Source organism: Dermacentor variabilis, chromosome 2, assembly GCF_050947875.1.
Source record: "Dermacentor variabilis isolate Ectoservices chromosome 2, ASM5094787v1, whole genome shotgun sequence".
In the NCBI taxonomy this organism is placed as follows: domain Eukaryota; kingdom Metazoa; phylum Arthropoda; class Arachnida; order Ixodida; family Ixodidae; genus Dermacentor; species Dermacentor variabilis.
The window spans coordinates 106,838,059-106,859,280 of NC_134569.1; the positions used below are offsets into that span (position 1 = coordinate 106,838,059).

Here is a 21,222-nt window from a genome sequence, read left to right on the forward strand (position 1 = left end):
TAAGTCCGGTCCCGCAAGGACATGAGGATTTTTTGGCGCTGATACTAGCCATGGGGGAAGCGCATGCTATGCGGGAAAGCAGTAGCTTCGCAATGCGAAAGCGAGTAAGTTTCTATTGTCCAGGGAACATTTGTTTTCACTCATAGCAGCAGGTGCCTGGTTCGGTTTATAGTGCATTCTTTAGGCTCGTGAAGCAATGATTTTCGGGTCAGGGAGCATCTAGAAGCATTCTCATACTTGGTCATTGAGTTCTATCAGCTTTATACTGTGTAAGCATGGTGGTTCAGTGTGTGCTCGACTATCACTGGAGCCTCCACGTGTTGTGTTCAGTTCCTGTACAGTGTTGTACAGTAATGCAAAGAGTTGCATGATATCGTACAGTAACAAATAAGGGCGCTCACACAGGCAGTGCCCAAAATGTCAGATTAGGCAGCTATTCAAGCTTCCGTCGAAGGCTGGTCTGAAATCGACTGTTTCTGTGAGTGAAAACCCTACACGACAGGAAAGATTGCTCGTAACAATTTGCACATGCGCTGTTGAAGGTATGATGGATAAAAGCAACCCACCTCGGGGAAAATAAGGTTGCACTTGATATCAGGCGAAAGCAGTTATCAAAATAATACGCACTCATGTACCTGTACCGTAGTTCGAGACATCGATAAAACGGCCTATGTGCCGGATCAGAAAATTGACGACCCACGAGAAGCTTGTGTGTCTTCAATGTTACTGTCATTTAAATTATGTTGCCGAGTCGATCAAAGCGGAAATATTGCGTCTGCTAGGAGCACTGGAGGCTAGTTTCGATGGTACCTCCGGTCGAAGTTTTATTTTTCCAGGTTCCCCAATCTGGCGAAAATTGTCAAATCTGACAAATAGTTCAGTTCAGTCGTCATTAGAGACGGTGTGTGGTGTTGCTAGTAGAATTCATATTGTAATGTTTAACAACGCTTAAAAAATGCTGCAGATCAAATTGATCGATTTCTATAGGCGCGGTAACGAAATAGTTAAAAACAGCTATCGCCTAAAGGATATGGCGTGTCCGACATACCTGAAAAGGCATCTATGTTCACTTCTTGACACACATCCTCTCCGGCAGGTTTGACGCCAACAACGATGGCGTTTCGCTGGCTCCTACTCGTCGCCGCAGCGGCCACTGGTGAGCAAATACTCTACCCTATAGAGGTGCTCAACGAGCAAGTACTTGATGTAACATGTCTTCTAAGCGCGAGGCGAGCAACGTCCGGTCGAGGCATTCAAATGTTTAACAATGTGTTTGATCTGGCTAACTGCTACCTAGTTGTACACACATGGTGTGCAGAAGACGTGAGACAACGAGCGTTTGCGTGTGTATCGAGTCTTCTGTTCTTCTCGCTGCGGTGTGCAATGCGACCGTCAGAAGTTTCAAGTTGCTAGTACTGTCCTCAATGCTGTCCAAGTAACCGAAGTGCCCACATTGCAGCATGCGACTCGACGCATGGCGGCACGACGGCGTCACACACTCACGTAGCGGCTTGGCAGAAGAGCAGATGTTTAGAGGCCCCTGCTGCAGCCATTTGTTTTTGTCGCAGCGTAGAAATGCCGCTCGAGGTCGAGATTAATGTAGGCCCTAGGACCATAGCAGCAATCGACGCCAAACAAAAATGAAAGGTTTTCTCTACTGCGATGATCCTCAACGTTCGCTCACGCTATTATCGTGAGCTTAAAAACGAAACGAGGGCGTGGGAGCCACGAAGTTCTTTTTTTTTTGACACTTTTAGTTAAGTAAACTCGCAAGGTTCCCAAGCCGCTGAGCCTGTGGCTGAATCAGCCTGACTTCGGGCCTTGTATTGTGTACCCTGTAAGGATTTCATGCCTCTCACGTACAAAATTTTAACTAGATCCTTCTCCTGCGCGTCCTACAGTGTGACGTATGCTACAGAAGCCCTGCAACTCGTTCGGGCGAGTCTTGTTACTCACGGGGTAGCTTGAAAACTCTTGACGGAAACTGTACTTAATACAGAAGGCGCAATAGCTCAGGCAGGCACAAATATTGCGAATAACGCCACTTTTACTACTACCATTCCTGCGACTGCTTGTTCCCTTTCTTCCTTTGTCGGTCGTCACACCCTCCGCTGTGAAGACATATGCACGTGTCATGAAGTAACTGCACACAACCACGAGCACTTAAGAAACCCTTGTGGGCAAACCAACTTATCGGTAGAATTATCGCGTCGCACACTCTGTTTGCTCCCTCCTGGCGCCTAATCACCATTTTTGATAGGGACAATCGAAGGCTCATTAACACACAGCTGGATTTTACTAATGTTCTCGGCACCGATAATTTGACCACATGCGTCCTTTGGTCTCTTCGCTGCTCACGTTCCATACATTCGTGCTCGTATCCACTATTTGCAGTAACGACCAAGAAAGCTTTCTTAGGCCATGTTCACGTGTATTCTATGGTCATTAACCGCACGCAAAAATTCGTCCAACACGCATAGGAGTTTGGTGAAAAAGAACCATTGACAAGGTTGTCTTGCGTAGGTTTTCTTCTTTTGGTTTTGTTCTTTATTTGTAATGTATCTATGGATCTTTAAGAGCTGTAGTAAAGCTGTAGCTGGAGGTATTGCTGCAATGTATGCCGATGGGGGTGTTCACTGGGGGTGTTCACTGACTTCATTGGGGTCGCTATAGCCAGCACGGTGAATATCTGCGCGTGATCTCCATCCGCTTATTACTAGCAGCGCTGTGGAAGCTGTGAATAGGGCAATATGGCGTACATGACATCACGTGAGTAGTCGCTGTGTAGCATATGGCATCTTATGCGGTGCACTGCATATACGGGTTGATCATATTTAATTTTCATGGAGTGTTTAAATATCACCTGTGGCAGATAGCATAATTCTAATCCTTCAGGCGGATTACAGGCGGATTACTCATAGAGGCCGACATAATTTGCACGAGATATCAAGACATCAACTGATTGCTGAAAATTTACTATGTAACTTCCTAATTAATTACACAACGACATATATTGCAATTAATGAATTGTAGTGTAGCCGGTGAGGTTGCAAGGCATAATCACTTGGGAATGAATTTTGAGGATGGCATGGGTTTCTAGATAAGCGCCTTCAAACTAGCGGTAAAAATGAACTGTTCAACCTTTCTTTCACATAAAGCTATTTTATGCAGTGAAGCACGAAAGTAACTGGAACGCTCATGTAATTTGTCGCGCACTTTGGAAATGAGTATCTTGAAGCTGGTGTTATCCTGAAAATTCTAATGGCTATAGTTCGTAAGTTGCAATGTGTGCCCAAAATTAATTCGGAATTTAATTAGTGTTTTTTTTCTTTTTAGTTTAGTATAATACGCGCATAAAACATGACAGCTTGCATAGTGGAGCAGGCTAGGTCCCATAGATAGCCATACTTTAGAGGCTGTACAGCGATCATTCGATCCCTCTGAAGAGCCCTGTGCATACGAAGAAACTACTTGTTTGCTCCTAGTGCTCCAATTGTGCTTCGTGAACATCGTTTTATATTACTTGTGATTATATTAAGGAAAACTATTAATGGAAAAGTATTCGGAAGGTATTATAGATTCGATTCGTACTCGATTCGGTCTCAAAAATCTCTATTCGCACGCCTCTAGTAACAAGGCAGTGTTTTCCGATGCCGCAAGGGCTTTGCGGCTGTAACTCCACAAGCACAAACATAGTTCTGCCATAGATAATTAACGCCTACGGGTATACATGGTCTAAAAGAGTTGGAAAGCTATTTAACCTCCAGTTGAAGTAGATCAAAGAGCGAGTTGGGGATGAGAATGGGGCGGAGTCACTGCGCATGGCACTCTATCGCGTCACCTCTCTCCTGAAGGGAGTAGGAGGAGCGTCGGACAGGTCCACATTTTTTTTTTACTACACTATTTTCGGGATCAGCCCACGTTTTTAGACTCTACTATATTCGCGATCGGCCCACGAGAAGGGCTAGAAATTCAAATACCCGATACGGAAAAGTGGGGGTATAACTCGCTAAAAGCGATGGGTATTGTAACAGGCGAACTTTACGTGCGCGCCTTTCTACACCCTTCAAGAGCTGCTTTTCATTGCTAGTGATGGCGGCTTCAACGATAGGCGCTGTAAAAAGGTATTTATTAATAATAATCAAATAAAATAGAGTTGTCTCTTTACTCGGCACGCAGATATAAATTTGATTATGAATTTTTTTTTCGTTTATAACTGTCTTGCTTTAAATAAAAATGCTTTTTTTCTTCCCCAGTGTTTGTTCCCTCCTCACATAGCCGCGCTTGAATCGCTGCTCTCATAGAGAGAGAGAGAGAGAGGAAAGGGGAAAGGCAGGGAGGTTAACCAGAGAACCACCCTTGCTGATGTTGGCGATAATTTATTCTGAACCACTTTTCGCCCGAAGCTTCGCGACCTATTTGTTTGCATGGACCTTGCGCACAGTGCTCAGCGACTGAAAGGCGATACTCGGACAGTACGGCGGCCGGTGATTCTTGCGCCACCGCGGAGCGCTGGGTGATCGCTGAGGGGGCGGCCCAATTGCATCGCGATGCGTCGAAATGACTCGGTTTCATGTGACACAAAGGTGCATCAGTTCGGTCTCCCCAGCGTCCAACGGCGGCGCGAAAAAGTCCTAGCTGCCATTGTGTCTGAGTATCGCGTTTCAGTCGCTGAGCACTATACGCGCACCGCAGCATTCCGGCCGAGCGGCTATGTGTGCGCCACGCACACAGAAGACAAGTCCACTTGTCGAAACGTTGGCCTCCCGCTTTCACCTCGTTCTCGTTTTGTTCATCGCCACACATCTTGGCGCACACACTGATCTGAGCGGAACGGACCGTAAATGTCACACTAAATCTGTTTTTTTTTTGTACGGAAAAACGCAAGTGTTTTCCTTCGGTCGCTTCTCGTGCGAGGTCGATCCAAATAGGCCGCGAAGCTCCGGGTGAAAAGGGGTTCCGACCAAATTGTCACCGACATCAGAAAGGCTGATTATCGGAGCAGCCATTGAAGAGCGACTATGTGAGGAGGCAACAAACATTGGGAAAGAAAAATAAATTTAAAACAAATTAAAACGAGGCACCGTTGGAATAATTAAAGTAAAATAAAGTTATTATCCAATTTTAAATGCACGTGACGAAAACGCAGCTCTATTTTACTTTATAGTTATCGACAAATACCTTTTGGTAAATGCCTGTGGCCGCTATCACTTGCAGTGCAATGCATCTATTGAATTATGCAGAAAGGCGGGCTCATGAAGTTTACCTGTTACAATACGACCCCCTCGCACGTTGTGTTGTTTAGCTTGTCGGCGTTTGTCTGCATTTGGTGGCGCGACTGGTTCCATCGTTTCTTAATCTGTGCAGTTAAAAGTAGTGTTACGACCGCCAGAGAATTTTTTACTTTAGCTGTTTTCCTGTTACTGCGCTTGCCGACAGGCTTGGCGTCCGACGATGGGACCAGCACTCTACACGCAAAGCTTTCGTCGGCCTCCAAAGAAAGTATGTTCTGTGCAGGGGTACAATTTTGACACCCGTACGACTGACTTTTTAGCGCTTTGGTTTCAGCGCTGAAAGCTCGGGACGCCAATAAGTCGAATGGCGCAAATTTTGAATATACAGCTCTAATGGCAGGCCACCAAAACAAATTTCGCGCCTTTAAGAAAAAAAAAACTGACGTCACTTCTATTTAACGGATACGCGTCACCCTATTTTTTCTTCTACCGGAAGTGTCCCCTCCTCACACAGATGGCGCTAAGCCACATGAACCGGAATTATGGGCTGGACAAGTTTTGGAGTGAGGGAAGCTGACAGTAAAATTGATTATGAAGAACGACTGAGGAATATGGAAGGAAGTAAATGGGCTGGGAGAGTGTTGAGGTATTTGTACAGAAAAAAAAAACATTGATTCACCGTGGAGGAAAAGAACTAGGAAGTTTACCAGCAAGTATGCGGCCTGTAGTGTGAGCAATACAGCAACAAAGAACGTCAAGCGGAAAGTCAGAGAGGCTGAATTAATCTCATGAGCGGTGCAATGGAAAAGAAACCTGCCATGAGTAACTACTTAAGAGGAAAAAACGAAATCAGGAAAGAAACAGTTTATGATATCTCAAAGGGAAGCTCATTTCTATTCGAAGCGAGATCAGGATGCCTTAGAACACGCACCTATAAACCGAGATATAAGAAGCATGTGCTTGCTGCGGCAAAGCTAGGGAAACAATGGAACATGTTTTATTGGAATGTGAAGATATCTGCCCAGTGGTCGATTTAGGCACCACCGGCCTCCTTGAAGACCTTGGGTTCTGCGAGAGCAAGGGGAAAGTAAACATGTCCGCAATAGAGATTAGTAAGAGGCGTTTGGAAGATTGGTGGAAGAAAAGTCGGGAAACGACAAAAAAAAAAAAAAGAGACGTACAAAAACAGTTCACAATAGGGGTCGGAAAATTTGTTTGTGAGAATTCATTGTGGTTCTTTCTTTTTCTTTTTTTATTGTTCAACCTAGGTAGCACATTAGGAAGTATAATAGCAAGAGCTTGGTGGCGCAACCCACCGCCCCGCTCCGAAGGGGACGCTCATACCATATGCATCCCTCCATGCATCCGCCGATGAACCGCCACATCTTGAACCGGGCCGACATATCACTCTCGCATATATTTAGAACACCGTCTGTTCAATGCAATGCTGAACCTTGCTATCTATTTCAATGCTTCGACCTTCGGGTACTACTGCCCAGTTTTCAAATGCGCGAGCATTTTGAGTTTCGAACCTGCAATTTCTTGATTCATAGTGAGGCACTTTACCCCGGTATTCAGAAATGCATCGCAACATTAGCTCCATGCGCGACTTCATCTAAATGATGCCTGGCGTAAACGCCCCTAAGACGTTCATCGCGTTTTCTTCGGCACACGACAAGCGTATTTTACACTAAGTCAGAGCAATTGGCTACAACTTCAGAATCATTCCTGAATACCGGGGTCAGTCACTGCTCTACCCATCCGTTCCCGCAAAGTGATGCAGAACCACGTATGTCCATCGTGTTTCGCAACCGTAGCAACGTGGCGGCGCAGGTGGCACGATCCCGCAGCCGCAGTAAACATGCAGAGCGCGAGCGGCAGTGTAGGCTACGACGGGAACAACTCAAGGCGGCACCTGCGACGAGCGGGGAGCAACAGCAACAAGAGCTAATGTATGATGGCGTCCAAGAGCTGCAGCAATAACAGGAGAAGAAAGAAGCTCGTGTGGCCTGCCAGCGACGCTACGGACAGCGTGATTCCATCGTCTTACGTTGGTCCAATTCAGATCTCTGCGTTGCAACCGCGTTTTTTTTTTTCGTCTCTGTGCGACTGTTGTGGTGTTTCTCGCCATTGTGCCAAACACAGCAGCACACGGAGACGAAAAGCAAGCGATTAGTAACAAATGCTTCTGCATGTTTTAGACAACTCCTAGGGGAGCTTCTGCGCGAATGTTTTAAAATCGCATCATTTCGCAACTGTTCTTTTTATAGGCTCAGCATTGAATAAAACAAGTTTTAATAGTTCAACAGGAGTACATTGTTGTATACTGCTGCTATATATAGCGTTATTTTAGATCATCTGTATTTTTGTTATATAGAGGTTTTTTATTTGCAAACCCTCGCGAGGAACCTCACGTGCATGCTTGAGCGAGCGAACGCTGTTGGCATGCAGCGAAGCATGGACGGTACGTTCCGGCCGGCGAAGGTTAGACGGACCACGCGAAGTGATAACTTTTCTTGACCGAACTTCTTGTGTACCTTCCAGAGCGTTGACTCCTATGTATCGAACGTAGCATAATGACGTCGGCATAAAACACGCGAACACTTCCCACCCTTTCGGCGTTCCTTCTCTCGCTGGAGGCTTGCGGTGACTGAAACACTCATTGACGCTCAAAAACATCCGAATGTATATGACGCCTCATTTTCTACTCCTTAACGCACTTTTCGCGACGAGCCCTGATAACGCAGTGGCTAGAAGAATCTCGGTTCTCCTTTCTATGTGGCTTAAAATCGCAGCATGGCATCTGGCTTAGCTTGGATTCGCTGATAGCGCAAACTGGGGGACCACCTGTTACGTGTACACCTCTTTGTGGCTACTTTCGCTTTTGCTGCAGCACTCAGTAGCCTCAGCTTCTGTGGTGACCTAGTTTGTCTCACAAATTGAATAACCCTACATATATTTCTTGCATTCTCATTTTGTTTAGCGTGCACGGACAGTTGGGGTGACTCCCACAGTGCTTACAAGCACCCTCGACAATTAACTATTCATGGGCGCCAGAAGGCCTTAATCTGCGACGTTTTTGTATATATGTACGTTGCGCGGCGCAGCGATCTCCCTCATTCCGACTGCACTGTCCGTCGGCGGAAATGGGGAGTGTGCGCTCCAGGACGACGTAATGTGCGACGTCATCGCGAACGCCGCCGCCGTTGAGTTCACAAGGAACTTCTACGTGTGGAACTCGTCCTGGTGGTTCTGGCCAGAATTCTACGCCGGCCGCATCATGGGCCTGGGCAAGGAAATGCGGCAGTTCGGCGGCTGCGCCTTGGATATCGGCGACGCGGCAGTCGCCACGTGCGACGTGAGCCACGTGGTGCTCAGGCTACGCTACCATTGGCGCGTGGGAGTCAAGGACCCAAGCCTGGACGAGAACCGCCAGCAGAGCTATCCGCTGCTCTTCGTCAACGCAGGGACCATGACGGCTACCATGGTCGGAGGACCGATTCGGATGAGGCTGGAGAAAGATCTTGGTGAGTGTTCCACTTCCGATCGTCCTACGTTTTGTGGTGCACAGAACTCTTGCACAGCTTTCCTTGCGTAAGGCACGCGGGGTCCTCAACCGACAGAAGGTAGCGCATGCTTCCGAAGTAGTGGAGGACCTATACACGTAGTTGTAGTGGCGCATGCAACATGTGTCCGTATTCTCTGGCGTTTACGCGGACAAACGCTTATAGAGTACCTCAGCTCTCGGCTACGATGGCAAGTTTCCCGATGCGTGGAGCGCGTATGCCTACACTGGAGCAGTAACGTTGTGATAAATTCACGCGGTAATTTTCAACAACTGAAGGCGACGCCCACCCCTCAAGGAAACGGTCACTACAAGCATTTACACTGCCACGATAAGCTCTTCTGTTACAACATGACAGCCACCCCCACCCAATGAATGAAAAACCATAATCCCCATTAGTTAGCTCCTCTGTGCAGAGAATAGATAATATAGTTTTAAACATAGGTTATGAAAGAGCTTTCTAGGGTCTCGTTGTTTTCTTTTGCTTTTTGTACACGCTAACAGCTGATCTCATATTTATTAAGGGTTCTACCACGTAATAACGTCTGACAAAACAACTTTGCTGCGCTATGCCTCCCCCCCCCCCGCCTCCTTTTTCCTCATAATAAAAACAAAGGCCACATACAGGCCTCAGACACTGTTGTCAGCCGTGCGCAGTAAGCAGCTTAGAATATTGTAGGTTGCTTTCTCTTCCAAGACGATGCATGCTCATTCTAGGCACGAACGGCCTGCTGAAAACACACACAGCCAAGCTCAGAAATCCAAGTGTGTTTGATAGGCTTTTGTCAGGAAACATCAGAAAACACAGTGGAAAAATTGCGGCCGAGCTCATTTCACAATGACTGTCGATAGTAATGCGAATAGTAATCGTGCAACGTAGTGACAGAACATATTCCTGAAGTTACATTTATTTAACACATGTAGCGGCAATTCTGAGATTTTTGTTGCTTAGATCAGATGTAACATACTCTGATATCATCCCAGTTCTTCATGGCACTTCCTTTCTAAGGTCACCTATGAGCATGGAGCAGTGGCGTAGTAACGGGCCGGGGGGCCGTGGGCCCCTGGTACTAGGAAGGGGGAGGGGGGTCATATTTGTCTAGACTCCCGCCGGCTTGACTAGGCGTAAATGGTAAAGAATGATCCAGCAACCAACAGCACGAGCTCATGTACCAAATCTGTAGTGCCGCAGCATTGTTGGCTGCAGCTTTATCAACATCCTACGTAATAATTGCACGAATATGCGGGCTATAATATTTAATTCGCGAAGTGGTTGCTAAACTACTCGCCTTAGCGAAACGTTTCATGTGCGGGGCGCTCGTGCGGTGCGGTCATGTCCCATCATGGTTTGTGTGTCATCAGTATGCATACAGTGTTCCATTTATCAGTTTTGTATTGTTTGTATTAGTCTTGTATCAGTTTCGCGGTGTTAAATAAAAACGCGTCTCCTAGTCATATAGCTAACCGTCTTTGTCATTTTGTTGTTGTTGTCACGGTGGCGTCCCACAGGGCGGGGTACGGAATTGAGCCCTATTCTCTTTAACCTAACTATCGTTGGCCTTGCTCAAATATTACCCAGGACAATTTACCTATCAATGTGCGCTGGTGATATTTGTCTTTGGTCTTCTGCAGTGACTCGTCTTCAAGTGCGCGCAAGAATTCAGCGGGCAGCCAACCGAACTTGTTCGTACCTTCGCAAACAAGGCCTGAGTGTGTCCATCGGAAAATGCGCGTTAATTGTTTTAATGCTCAAACCCATAGCACCGAACCCTATTTCTCTAAATGTCCAGGGCATCAAATACTAGAAGTCTCACCGCTTCTTGGGTGTGATCATCGACAGGGACCTTTCATGGAGCCCCCACTGCATCTACCTGAAGCTGAGACTAATTTCGATTGCACATGTAATGAGGCTCCTGGGCGGAAAAAGAGGGACACGTCGGTACGGCCCATGCCGCAGCTGTACAGAACAATGTTTCTGGGCTTTTTACTGTACAGCTTGCCGGTTTTGGCGAACACATGCAAAACAAACATTCATACCCTCGCATCTAAGCAAGGCCAGACTACGAACGTCTTGGACTACCACGATGTGACTCGACTCACGCAACAATCATGATTGCTAGAGACTACTTGGTTCCAAAATGTATAACGATTGACAACCTTAGAGCACACATTCGACAACTGTGTCGCCCACCGAGTCACTATATTGCTGCTTTGCCAGCACAAAGACCTCAAGCCACATTTTCTAAACTTGTGGCGACACATTAAGGCTACCTTCCGTCGTGCTTTACCCCAGCAGTAAGGTCACTGTTACCCCTCTGGTGCCCACGACAGCCACAAGTACGCCTCGCGATTCCGGGAATTACGAAGAAAACCCGTCAATCAACAGTGGCTCTACGTCACTTCACACTGTCATCACTGAAAGAGGCATATGAACAAAGAACGCACATTTACACCGATGGGTCTGCCTCAGCCGCAAGCTCCACAGACGTTATCATCCCGGCCTTACAAGTCACAATTACGTTCAAAGTGTCGAAATATAACGACCTCCACGGCAACAGAACTTGCTGCTCTGCGTGCAGCTGTTAATTACATCGCGCAAGCCAAACCTCGAAAATGGGTTGTTTTTGTGGGTCAAGGCAGCCGCCCTTCAGCGTCTGCAGTAAGTTTTACGACGCGAGACCCATGATTAACTGGTGTTTGAGACCAAAGAGGTTCTCGATTAAGCCCTCATAAACGGACATGAAATCATCTTCCAATGGATTGCGGGGCACTGCATCATCGTTGGAAGTGACCTTGCTGATGATGCCACTCGGTCAGTCCATAAAGAGACCCTGACACTTTTTATACCGTTATCAAGGACAGACGCTGAGACGAGTCATTTACTTGCTCAAACCAAGACTGAAACTTTGTGGTACAGCCCGATTTCCTCCAACTGCCGTCTCCACCAGCAGGATCCTACATTGAAGCTGCAGATTCCATCGAACTTCTCCCGCTGCGATGCAACTTTGCTCTGCCGCGTCTGGTTAGGGGTGGCTTTTACGAAAGCCTACTTTTGCCTTATTGGAATGACCGACACAACGATTTGTGACTCGTGCAAATGTGAAGAGACGATCGAGCACGTGTTGCGTTTTTGCAATCTCTATGAAATCAACCACGACGTTCTTTGGTGGTTGTTAAACCGATTGGATAGCAGACCATTTTCAGTGACTAAGATTATCGGAACATGGCCCTACGCGTCGCATGCAGGCTTACAAAGCAACGCGGGAACTGCTACGTTTCAAGAAATCCATTGGCATCAGTGACCGATTATAGGCGTCAAGTTATGGACAACCGCACGTATTCACACCGATAGTACCTTCTTTTCTCCCTCTTCTTTCCTTGCTCCCCTTGAACCCCTTCCCCTGTGTAGGGTAGCAAACCAGACGTGCGTCTGGTTGACCTTTCTACCTTTCATTCCTTTTCCTCCTCCTCCACCTCCTCCTGTTGTTGTTGTGCGCCTTCATTTTACTAATACAGTGTCCTGTTTCAGCTGCACAGAATCTTACAAAAAGGTGAATTTTGTAAGGATAGCTCCCGATATTCTATCAGGTTTTGTCTTTGTAACCACTGAGAACTAGGTATCGTGCAAAATAGGGCAGATAATTAATAAGGATATCTTAATTAAGTGCTTAATTAGCCATTATAGAGGAAACATTACAACACGGGAATTGAGGACCCAAAGTCATATTATCAAGTCAACAAAAGCTTCTCTAAACAAAATCTTCTTGCGTGCTAGAGCCTGCAGCACTTTGGCACTGCGGGTGGCCCAGTATGCCAGTACCTAAAGAAATATGAAATAGTGCACCAGTGACGTCGATACCTCTACCCTCTTCATTGCGAGTGCAGACCAATAGTAGCGCAAGCCTTCGCTAGCATGCGCTTCGTCGCGGACTTATCGTTTTTTGCATGGTGACGCCAGGAATCGACGCGGAGCGGGCTCTATTCCGTTTCCTATCTTGTGGCGGTACCGCAACTCGGATAATCACACTTGCCAATAGCAGCAAATGGAGAAAGGCTTTATGGATCAGAATGAAAAGAACTCCTAATTGTGATAGCATTGGCGCTCGCGCAGCAGCGAAGTAGGTGGCAATTTCTGATAGCGTTGGGGGATAAGAGTCACTGACACGCTATTTAATTTTCATTTGGGTTCAGGGCTAGCGACAGCCAGAATACTGCACGCTGTAGTACCTACGAAGATTTTTGTGAATTTGTTGGGCAACGTATGACTGTCGGGCTTGAAATTTGCAAATGAACTATTGCCTCTAAAATCGGTAATTAAAACTTTATCTGTATTGGCTGCCAAGCCTTACAGTCGGACAGCAGATGTGCAATTACGCTTATCACAAGTTATCAATGCAGCAGCCTGTGTTGTTTGGTGCAGAATGTGAAACGGCCTGTATACATGCAACGTTAGCGATCTCTGGGAACGAAAACGAAGGCTGTGCTGGTGCCGAAACATCACCCCCCCCCCCCACTCCCCGGAAATTTTCGATATCCTCGCCTCCTGACTACACATGAGGGGAGGGGGGTGACAGAAGATCTATGGGCCCCGGGTGGCAGGCGACCTAGCTACGCCACATAGCATGGAGAAATGACGACGACTGTATGATGCCGGCACAATGACGATGTAATGAGGAATGGATACTAACGGAACGACGAAGGCGTGTAACTACGACAGCATGACGACGCTGATATGTACATTCTTAAATTATGACGGTGGTACAACGACGACAATGGCACGATGGCGGTGTGACAACCGGAAAAGCTGGCACGATGATGGCACGACCAAGACGGCATGGCCACCACTGTATGACCGCAGATCATGATAGCGTCTGTGTGACGACGTAACGACATCTGCGTCGCAATCACAATTGAATGACGACGGCATGATTACAATATAGTTACGAAGAAGGAATGACATCGATGGATCGACGAAGGTGGTATGACGACGACGGCAAGATGACAATTGGTTGACGGTATTAAAGTGTTGACGATTTGATGACCGCAACGGCATCCTGACGACGGTGTGACGACGAATGCACGACGACCACTGTATGACGACATTGACATGACAACGGCATGAGGATAATGGGATGACAACGACTGTGTGATTACAATGGCGGAACGATGACTGTCACGAAACCCGCATGGCGATGATGACGTGACGACCGCGGCATGACGAGAGTTTGATGACGTTAGATGGAGTGACGGTGATGACATGACCACGACGACATTTCGACGACGGTCTGACAATGGAGTCATGATAGCGACTGTCTCAGGATGACGACATTACAGGGGCGGCACAATCAAGATGGTATGACGACGGTGTGATTGCAATACAATGACAAAGCTTGACACCCAGAGAACGACGAAGGGTCGGCGTAAGAGGATTCATGGACTGACTGATTGGCTTGGCTTGACTAAGAACGGCTGACGTAGGCAAAGAATGCTATTCACATTAAGGGCTAGGGAACATCCTTCTTACATGACACTAAGTGAATTGGCACCCTTATTATCATGCAAGCAAGCACCACTGTTTTCCCCTTATCTGGCTCTTAATATCTCCATGAACAAAATTTAATTGCATAAAGCAGGAGGAAAGATTTATCAGCGGTTCGGTTTTCTGCTACTGGCAGTATGTTGCATGCTCCTGTGACCTCTCCAACATTATATTACACATTGCGTTCAATCCTTTTCAAAATTAATTCAGTTGTAATTACGTCTGAGATCCCGTAAGCGAAGACTCATGCATGCGGAACTAAACTGAGACTACTAATTTGATCGAGGCCGTTGCGTCGTAGCAAGCGGTGAAAAGCACCCTTGGAATGTGCTTCTGATACTCGTACTACACGAAAATTCTGCATGCAGCATCAACATGTCAATACACCAAATGATTTTAGATGTTTATTTCTCTGTTTAGGCCGTTAAAAATCTTTTTTACTAGAATAAGCGTGAGATGGTTACTTTGTCGGGGCCCTGGAGACTACTTTCAGCATCTATCCATGGTATCAAAACAAAACGAAAGCAGTGGTGAAAGAGGGGGGGGGTGAGTGAGTGAGTGAAACAACTTTATGTGGTCCACAATAGACGCAAGCAAACTTAACGTCACCTGGCTAAGCCCACTCGGCGACCATCAGGTGAAACCTGACGGCCCTCTCGCGAGCCCTCTGGACTGCCAGGATTTGAGAGGTCTGGTCCTGGGCCCTAATGAGCTTCATCATTTCCTCTTGGGTGAAAGGGGGACCGGCAGAGGCGCAGCCCCACACTACATGCTCGAAGTCCGCATAACCACCACACAGAGGGCAGTCCGGGCTTGGGAACCGTTCGGGGTACATTGTGTGCAGCGCCGCGGGGCTCGGGTAAGTGGGAGGTAACCAAACTATGAGTTGATTGTCAGCGCCCGTGTTGTCTTCCGTTAGTCTTCTTGTCTACGCTGTTTCTTCAGTATGTCGACATAAAACCACCTTCCCCAAATAATCACTGTTGAAATCATCTTTATTTATTTATTTTATTGATACCTCAAATACCCCATTTGTGGTTTTACGCGAGGGTGGGCTTTACATGAGGTCGCATATTGTATGTATATGTTGCATCATTTGCATGCTTCAGCTTTTTTTGCACCCCTTTGAATGCAGCATTCTCTGAATGCTTAAACTTTGCGACAACACATCTCTGCTCTTCTTTTCCTCACAGAAAACAACCACTTCCTTGCTAAAGAGATCGACTTGGGCAAGTTTGAGATCAAGAACTTGGCCTTTAGCAACGCCACCGTCACCTGGGAAGGAAAAGAAGTGGACACGAACGATGAGGTGTTTCAGAGTAGGCTCCGGGAACTGCTTGAGTACGTGCTCTACAAGTACTTCAAGGACATGATTTCATGATTTCTGACAAGGCGGTCGGGGCCCTGGAGCCCTAAATCGTGGATTATTTTTTTGTTGTCCTCCAACTTTGTTGCCCACAAAGCCCGATAACTTGACCGAATAAATTCCTTACGTTCCGAGTGCCTTGGATGCCACGGAGTACCTATATATTCAATGACGTACGTGTCAGATGCACTGATGGGTATGTACGTACACCGCTCTAATCTCGATATTTCGCCAACGATGTACCCGTTTTAACAGACAGTGGAATGAGAAGGCCCGTATCTGTTTTCAGCGCAGGTTGCAACGGTCCATTCCAACTGCACTGTTGTGCCGCAGCTGATAATCGATCCCGTACGTATACTGCAATCATGTGCAAGAAATTCAGACACAATAAGAAAATTGACTCTTCAGCCCGCAGGGCGAAGCACAGAAAGCGACTGCGAGGCATAGAGTTGAGCCAGAGTGACTCGCAGGATGTGCTAATACGCGGAGGCGACGGTGCGATGCCGCAGGGCCAGCGCCCTGGCAGATACCAGGCGTGTCGCAACGGAGAACGCCGGCAGTAGCGTAACCGGCTTCGCACATCGAAGGTGCACGAGGTGAGAACGAGGGGAAATCGTCGGCGTTTCTCAGTGCCGATCAATAAAAAACAACGTTACATAAATTTAGCTTGACGTTTACTGTTCGTTCCTCACAGACCAGTGTGTGCCCCGCCCTCTGGTATGAGCACAGCTGGAGCGCGTACTATCCTGTACATTGTCAAATTCCGCCATATTGTCAAATTGTGTAATGACGGCATTCTGAGCCAGTCGGAGAGGCCGCACTGCAGTCCTCTCAACCAATCGGAGGCCGGCAAGTTGGCGAAATCGACGACATGCATCATTTGTCAGCGTTTAGAAAAGCAGTTTCGCTATCTTATGGAGGGAAATCTGGCGCCACCGTCTATCGGAGTTTTCTAACGAGCGTTGTGCCGTCATGGGGATGATGGTATACGAGTGTGCGAGGCTTGTGTGGGCTGGTGTATTACGAGGCTTCGTCTAAAACGTGGATATGGCTATAGACAGATAATGCGTTCTTAAAATAAAATCTTCATAAAAGGTTTTCATGGAACCATGTTACATTTTTTCAATAAAGTTTGCTCACCCACAATGCATAACCCAGCCAAGAGAAGCAATAAGAGACGATAAACTGTTCCGAAGCGAGCGCAAATATTGTCTGTCCAACTTTAGACGCCGGCTGATATTCTTTACGTTTCGTATATAATCGTACATCCGTGATCCAATCAAAAGTCCTCGTATTTAAACAAAACATGTTCTCGTGTAATAATGAAGTTGAAACAGATCTTGGCGTGCTGCTTTGGTAGGAAATGAATCATTGTGACACACGGATCAGTGTTAGCCAGGCGCGTCTTCAAGGTGTCCTGGCTCTTCGAGAGCGATGTCAATCCGAAGTCACCATGTACCGGCATTCCTATGCATACAACAGCGCAGCAGCGTCGGATGTCCCTCTAGGTAATGTAGTGAAAAACACTGTGCAGGATGGCACTCCTGCCTGGCAGAAACGGTGGTACGTAAGCACAATGCTCGTACCAGCAGCGGAAGCCAGAACGCTGCAGCGCCGGCTCCGGAAGGGCCGATTGAGCGTAGCGTGATGGTGCGTGTGCAAGGGCATCGTCGCTTTTGCAGCCAAACTCGCTGCGTGTCTCTAGAAGCCTGGCTCTCCACGAGCTCAAGCGCGTCTCTCTCTCTCTCTTTCACTACCCATTACCCTCCCCAGGTGTAGTGTAGCAAACTGGACTTAGTCTGGTTAACCTCCCTGCCTTTCCTTTTTCATTCTCTCTCTCTCTCAAGCCCGTCGATGCCGTCAGCACGGTGGTGAAAGACATCGCGAAGGCAAGGTCCATCTAAATAAGTCGCGAAACTTGGAACGAAGAGCGTGCCGAAACCTATTGCCAAGAATATCAGTTAAAGGTGCACGATTGAAGCGAGACTAACTAAGCGGGGGACAAACACCGAAGCTAGAGAACCTATGTAAAAATAAATGCTCTCAAATTTCTACTCATAATAGTGGAAAAATAGGAGGAAGGTGGGTGATGGAAATTCAAGTTGATGAGCAAAACGACAAGGTGAAAGCAGGAGCCAACGTTTCGACAAGTGGACTTGTCTCCTTCAAGGCGACATGTGCTTTCCTCTCCACAGTATATAGGGGGGTTCTTCTGAAGGGGAGAGGGTGTAAGACGGGTGGGTGCGGCAACGAGCGAAGGTGTCTTAGCGGCGAGGGCGTAGAATTGAGAATAAAGGAGTGCTGTGCACAAGGCCAGTGACACGGCCATCTGTCAATCACGTGTCAACGGCCGTGTGTCAGCCGGCGTACACGGCACCCTTCTATTACCTACCTGTTTCGCTGGTGGTCGTGGGCTATTGTGTCTCTGAGAGAGATAACAGAAGGACTGGCAGAAACCGGTGCCCGTGAAAAAAAAATACTGAAATGGAATAAAACAAATAAAAAGGGAAATAAAGGGGAAAAAACTAAGCAGTCAAAGTAAGTGTTGTTTGATTTAGCATATCGAATAGTTTCTAAAGCTTCCTTTGAAACGTTTATGCCTATTGGTTGCAATGTCTTGAACTGGTGGATGAGGTATGATTCTCTGTATTCTTACTTGTTCAGAAAGGTAATAGTTTAAGTTCATCAATGTTATGACGTGGTTGGTTGACATGCTCGGCGATGGCTTTGAGAGCTTTTTAGCAGTGTCCACGCCATGTACGTTTAATCTGACGTTCATTGATTGTCCCGTTTCGCCGATCTATCGTTTCTTAAAGAAGGAACATTCAAGCCCATAAATCGCACCCGAACTTGTACAAGTAAAGCTAGATTTGATTTCGTGTGTATAACTATTTGCGCTGCTTTCAATTTTAATGTCAATTTGAAGGTGCTGCAGGTTTTGCACCTGGGGCGACAACATGCTCTTGATACGGGGAAATGATGTTGGCTCACTTTTGCATGCACTAGCATGTCTTTAAAGTTCCTGTTGCGGCGATAGGTAAGCCTCGGTACATCCGAGGAAGCTTTTCTCAGAGGCTCGTCCCTTGATAATATTGGGTGGTATTTTCGTGGGATGTTGTTTATGTTTGAGAGTGCATTAGAATATTTTGTTATAAAGGCTGGCGGTCTGTCAGATTCTTGTGTAGGGTGTTCCTTCGCCAATTCCGACTGTCTCTCCAATCTTGGAACGACATCAGGATTGGAGAGACAATCGGAATCAGCGAAGAAACAGCCTGCACCAGAATCTGACAGACCGCCAGCCTTTATAACCAAATATTCTAGATGTTACATATTAGCAACGCAGTGGCGTTGCCCACTTGAACGCGGCGGCATGCGGGGGTTTCGTCCAAGTTCTTTTCATTTATCTTTATTTCCTTGCGTGTTTGTTCAAAGTGTGGCGTGCATCATCATCATCATCATCATCATCATCATCATCATCATCATCATCATCAGCCTGGTTACGCCCACTGCAGGGCAAAGGCCTCTCCCATACTTCTCCAACAACCCCGGTCATGTACTAATTGTGGCCATGCCGTCCCTGCAAACTTCTTAATCTCATCCGCCCACCTAACTTTCTGCCGGCCCCTGCTACGCTTCCCTTCCCTTGGGATCCAGTCCGTAACCCTTAATGACCATCGGTTATCTTCCCTCCTCATTACATGTCCTGCCCATGCCCATTTCTTTTTCTTGATTTCAACTAAGATGTCATTAACTCGCGTTTGTTCCCTCACCCAATCTGCTCTTTTCTTATCCCTTAACATTACACCTATCATTCTTCTTTCCATAGCTCGTTGTGTCGTCCTCAATTTGAGTAGAACCCTTTTCGTAAGCCTCCAGGTTTCTGCCCCGTAGGTGAGTACTGGTAAGACACAGCTATTATATACTTTTCTCTTGAGGGATAACGGCAACCTGCTGTTCATGATTTGGGAATGCCTGCCAAACGCACTCCAGCCCATTCTTATTCTTCTGATTATTTCCGTCTCATGATCCGGATCCGCCGTCACTACCTGCCCTAAGTAGATGTATTCCCTTACGACTTCCAGTGCCTCGCTGCCTATTGTAAATTGCTGCTCTCTCCCGAGACTGTTAAGCATTACTTCAGTTTTCTGCATATTAATTTTTAGACCCACTCTTCTGCTTTGCCTCTCCAGGTCAGTGAACATGCATTGCAATTGGTCCCCTGAGTTACTAAGCAAGGCAATATCATCAGCGAATCGCAAGTTACTAAGGTATTCTACATTAACTTTTATCCCCAATTCTTCCCAATCCAGGTCTCTGAATACCTCCTGTAAACACGCTGTGAATAGCATTGGAGATATCGTATCTCCCTGCCTGACGCCTTTCTTTATTGAGATTTTGTTGCTTGCTTTATGGAGGACTACGGTGGCTGTGGAGCCGCTATAGATATCTTCCAGTATTTTTACATATGGCTCATCTACACCCTGATTCCGTAATGCCTCCATGACTGCTGAGGTTTCGACTGAATCAAACGCTTTCTCGTAATCAATGAAAGCTATATATAAGGGTTGGTTATATTCTGCACATTTCTCTATCATTTGATTGATAGTGTGAATATGGTCTATTGTTGAGTAGCCTTTACGGAATCCTGCCTGGTCCTTTGGTTGACAGAAGTCTAAGGTGTTCCTGATTCTATTTGCAATTACCTTAGTAAATACTTTGTAGGCAACGGACAGTAAGCTGATTGGTCTATAATTTTTCAAGTCTTTGGCGTCCCCTTTCTTGGCGTCCCCTTTCTTTAAAGTGGCGTGCGCTTCACTTTAAATTTTGCCTGACCGAGCGCACTGCATTCCTTAGCGAAAGGTGACTTTTTACAAAAAAATCAAGTGACTATGGTTACTGCAGCTACCGAGCCCACAGTGCTGCCTTTCGATTGTTATTTAATGTTACGATGTAGTGCGTACCTTGTTGTTGTTGGCTGGCGATATCGAGTCAAACCCAGGTCCCGACACTGTACTCGCGGAACTAAAGAAGCTGTCTACTTGTCAGTCACAACGACTCGCTGAGGTTCTAGGCCTTAGAAACCAACCAACAACTACTGAACAGACTATATCTGACCTCAGTAACAGATTATCCGACCTAGAAACTCACTATCAAGATCTGGTAACACTACGCACCGACATGGATACGATCTGCACTAACACCCCCCAAGCAGACAAAGAAATCAGAGGAATAGAAGCCCGCCTGGATGACGCCGAAAATTGTTCGCGACGAAACAATTTAATTTTCTACAATATCACAGATAACAATGCATCGGAAAACTACGCCCAATCGGAAGAAACGGTCCTGCGCCTCTGCCGCGATCGTTTAGATCGAACGATTGACCCAAAAGAAATTGAACGGGCTCACCGTCTTGGGCGCCATTCTTCTGGGCGCCATCGCCCAATAATAGTCAAATTGACATTTTTTTTTTAAAAACCAAAGAGCTAATTTTTTCTAATGGCCGTAAGTTAAAAGGGAC

The 21,222-nt window shown here is 46.7% G+C and overlaps 1 protein-coding gene across 1 annotated transcript; it reads left to right on the forward strand.

Moving 5' to 3' along the window:
- The first annotated feature begins 1,100 nt into the window (after positions 1–1,100).
- On the forward strand, positions 1,101–15,837 carry LOC142570921 (uncharacterized). Its single transcript, XM_075679220.1, has 3 exons — positions 1,101–1,156; positions 8,342–8,761; positions 15,532–15,837. Exons 1-3 carry the CDS (start codon positions 1,114–1,116, stop codon positions 15,717–15,719), a joined length of 651 nt encoding a protein of 216 aa, XP_075535335.1. The 5' UTR covers positions 1,101–1,113; the 3' UTR covers positions 15,720–15,837.
- The last annotated feature ends 5,385 nt before the right edge of the window (positions 15,838–21,222 follow it).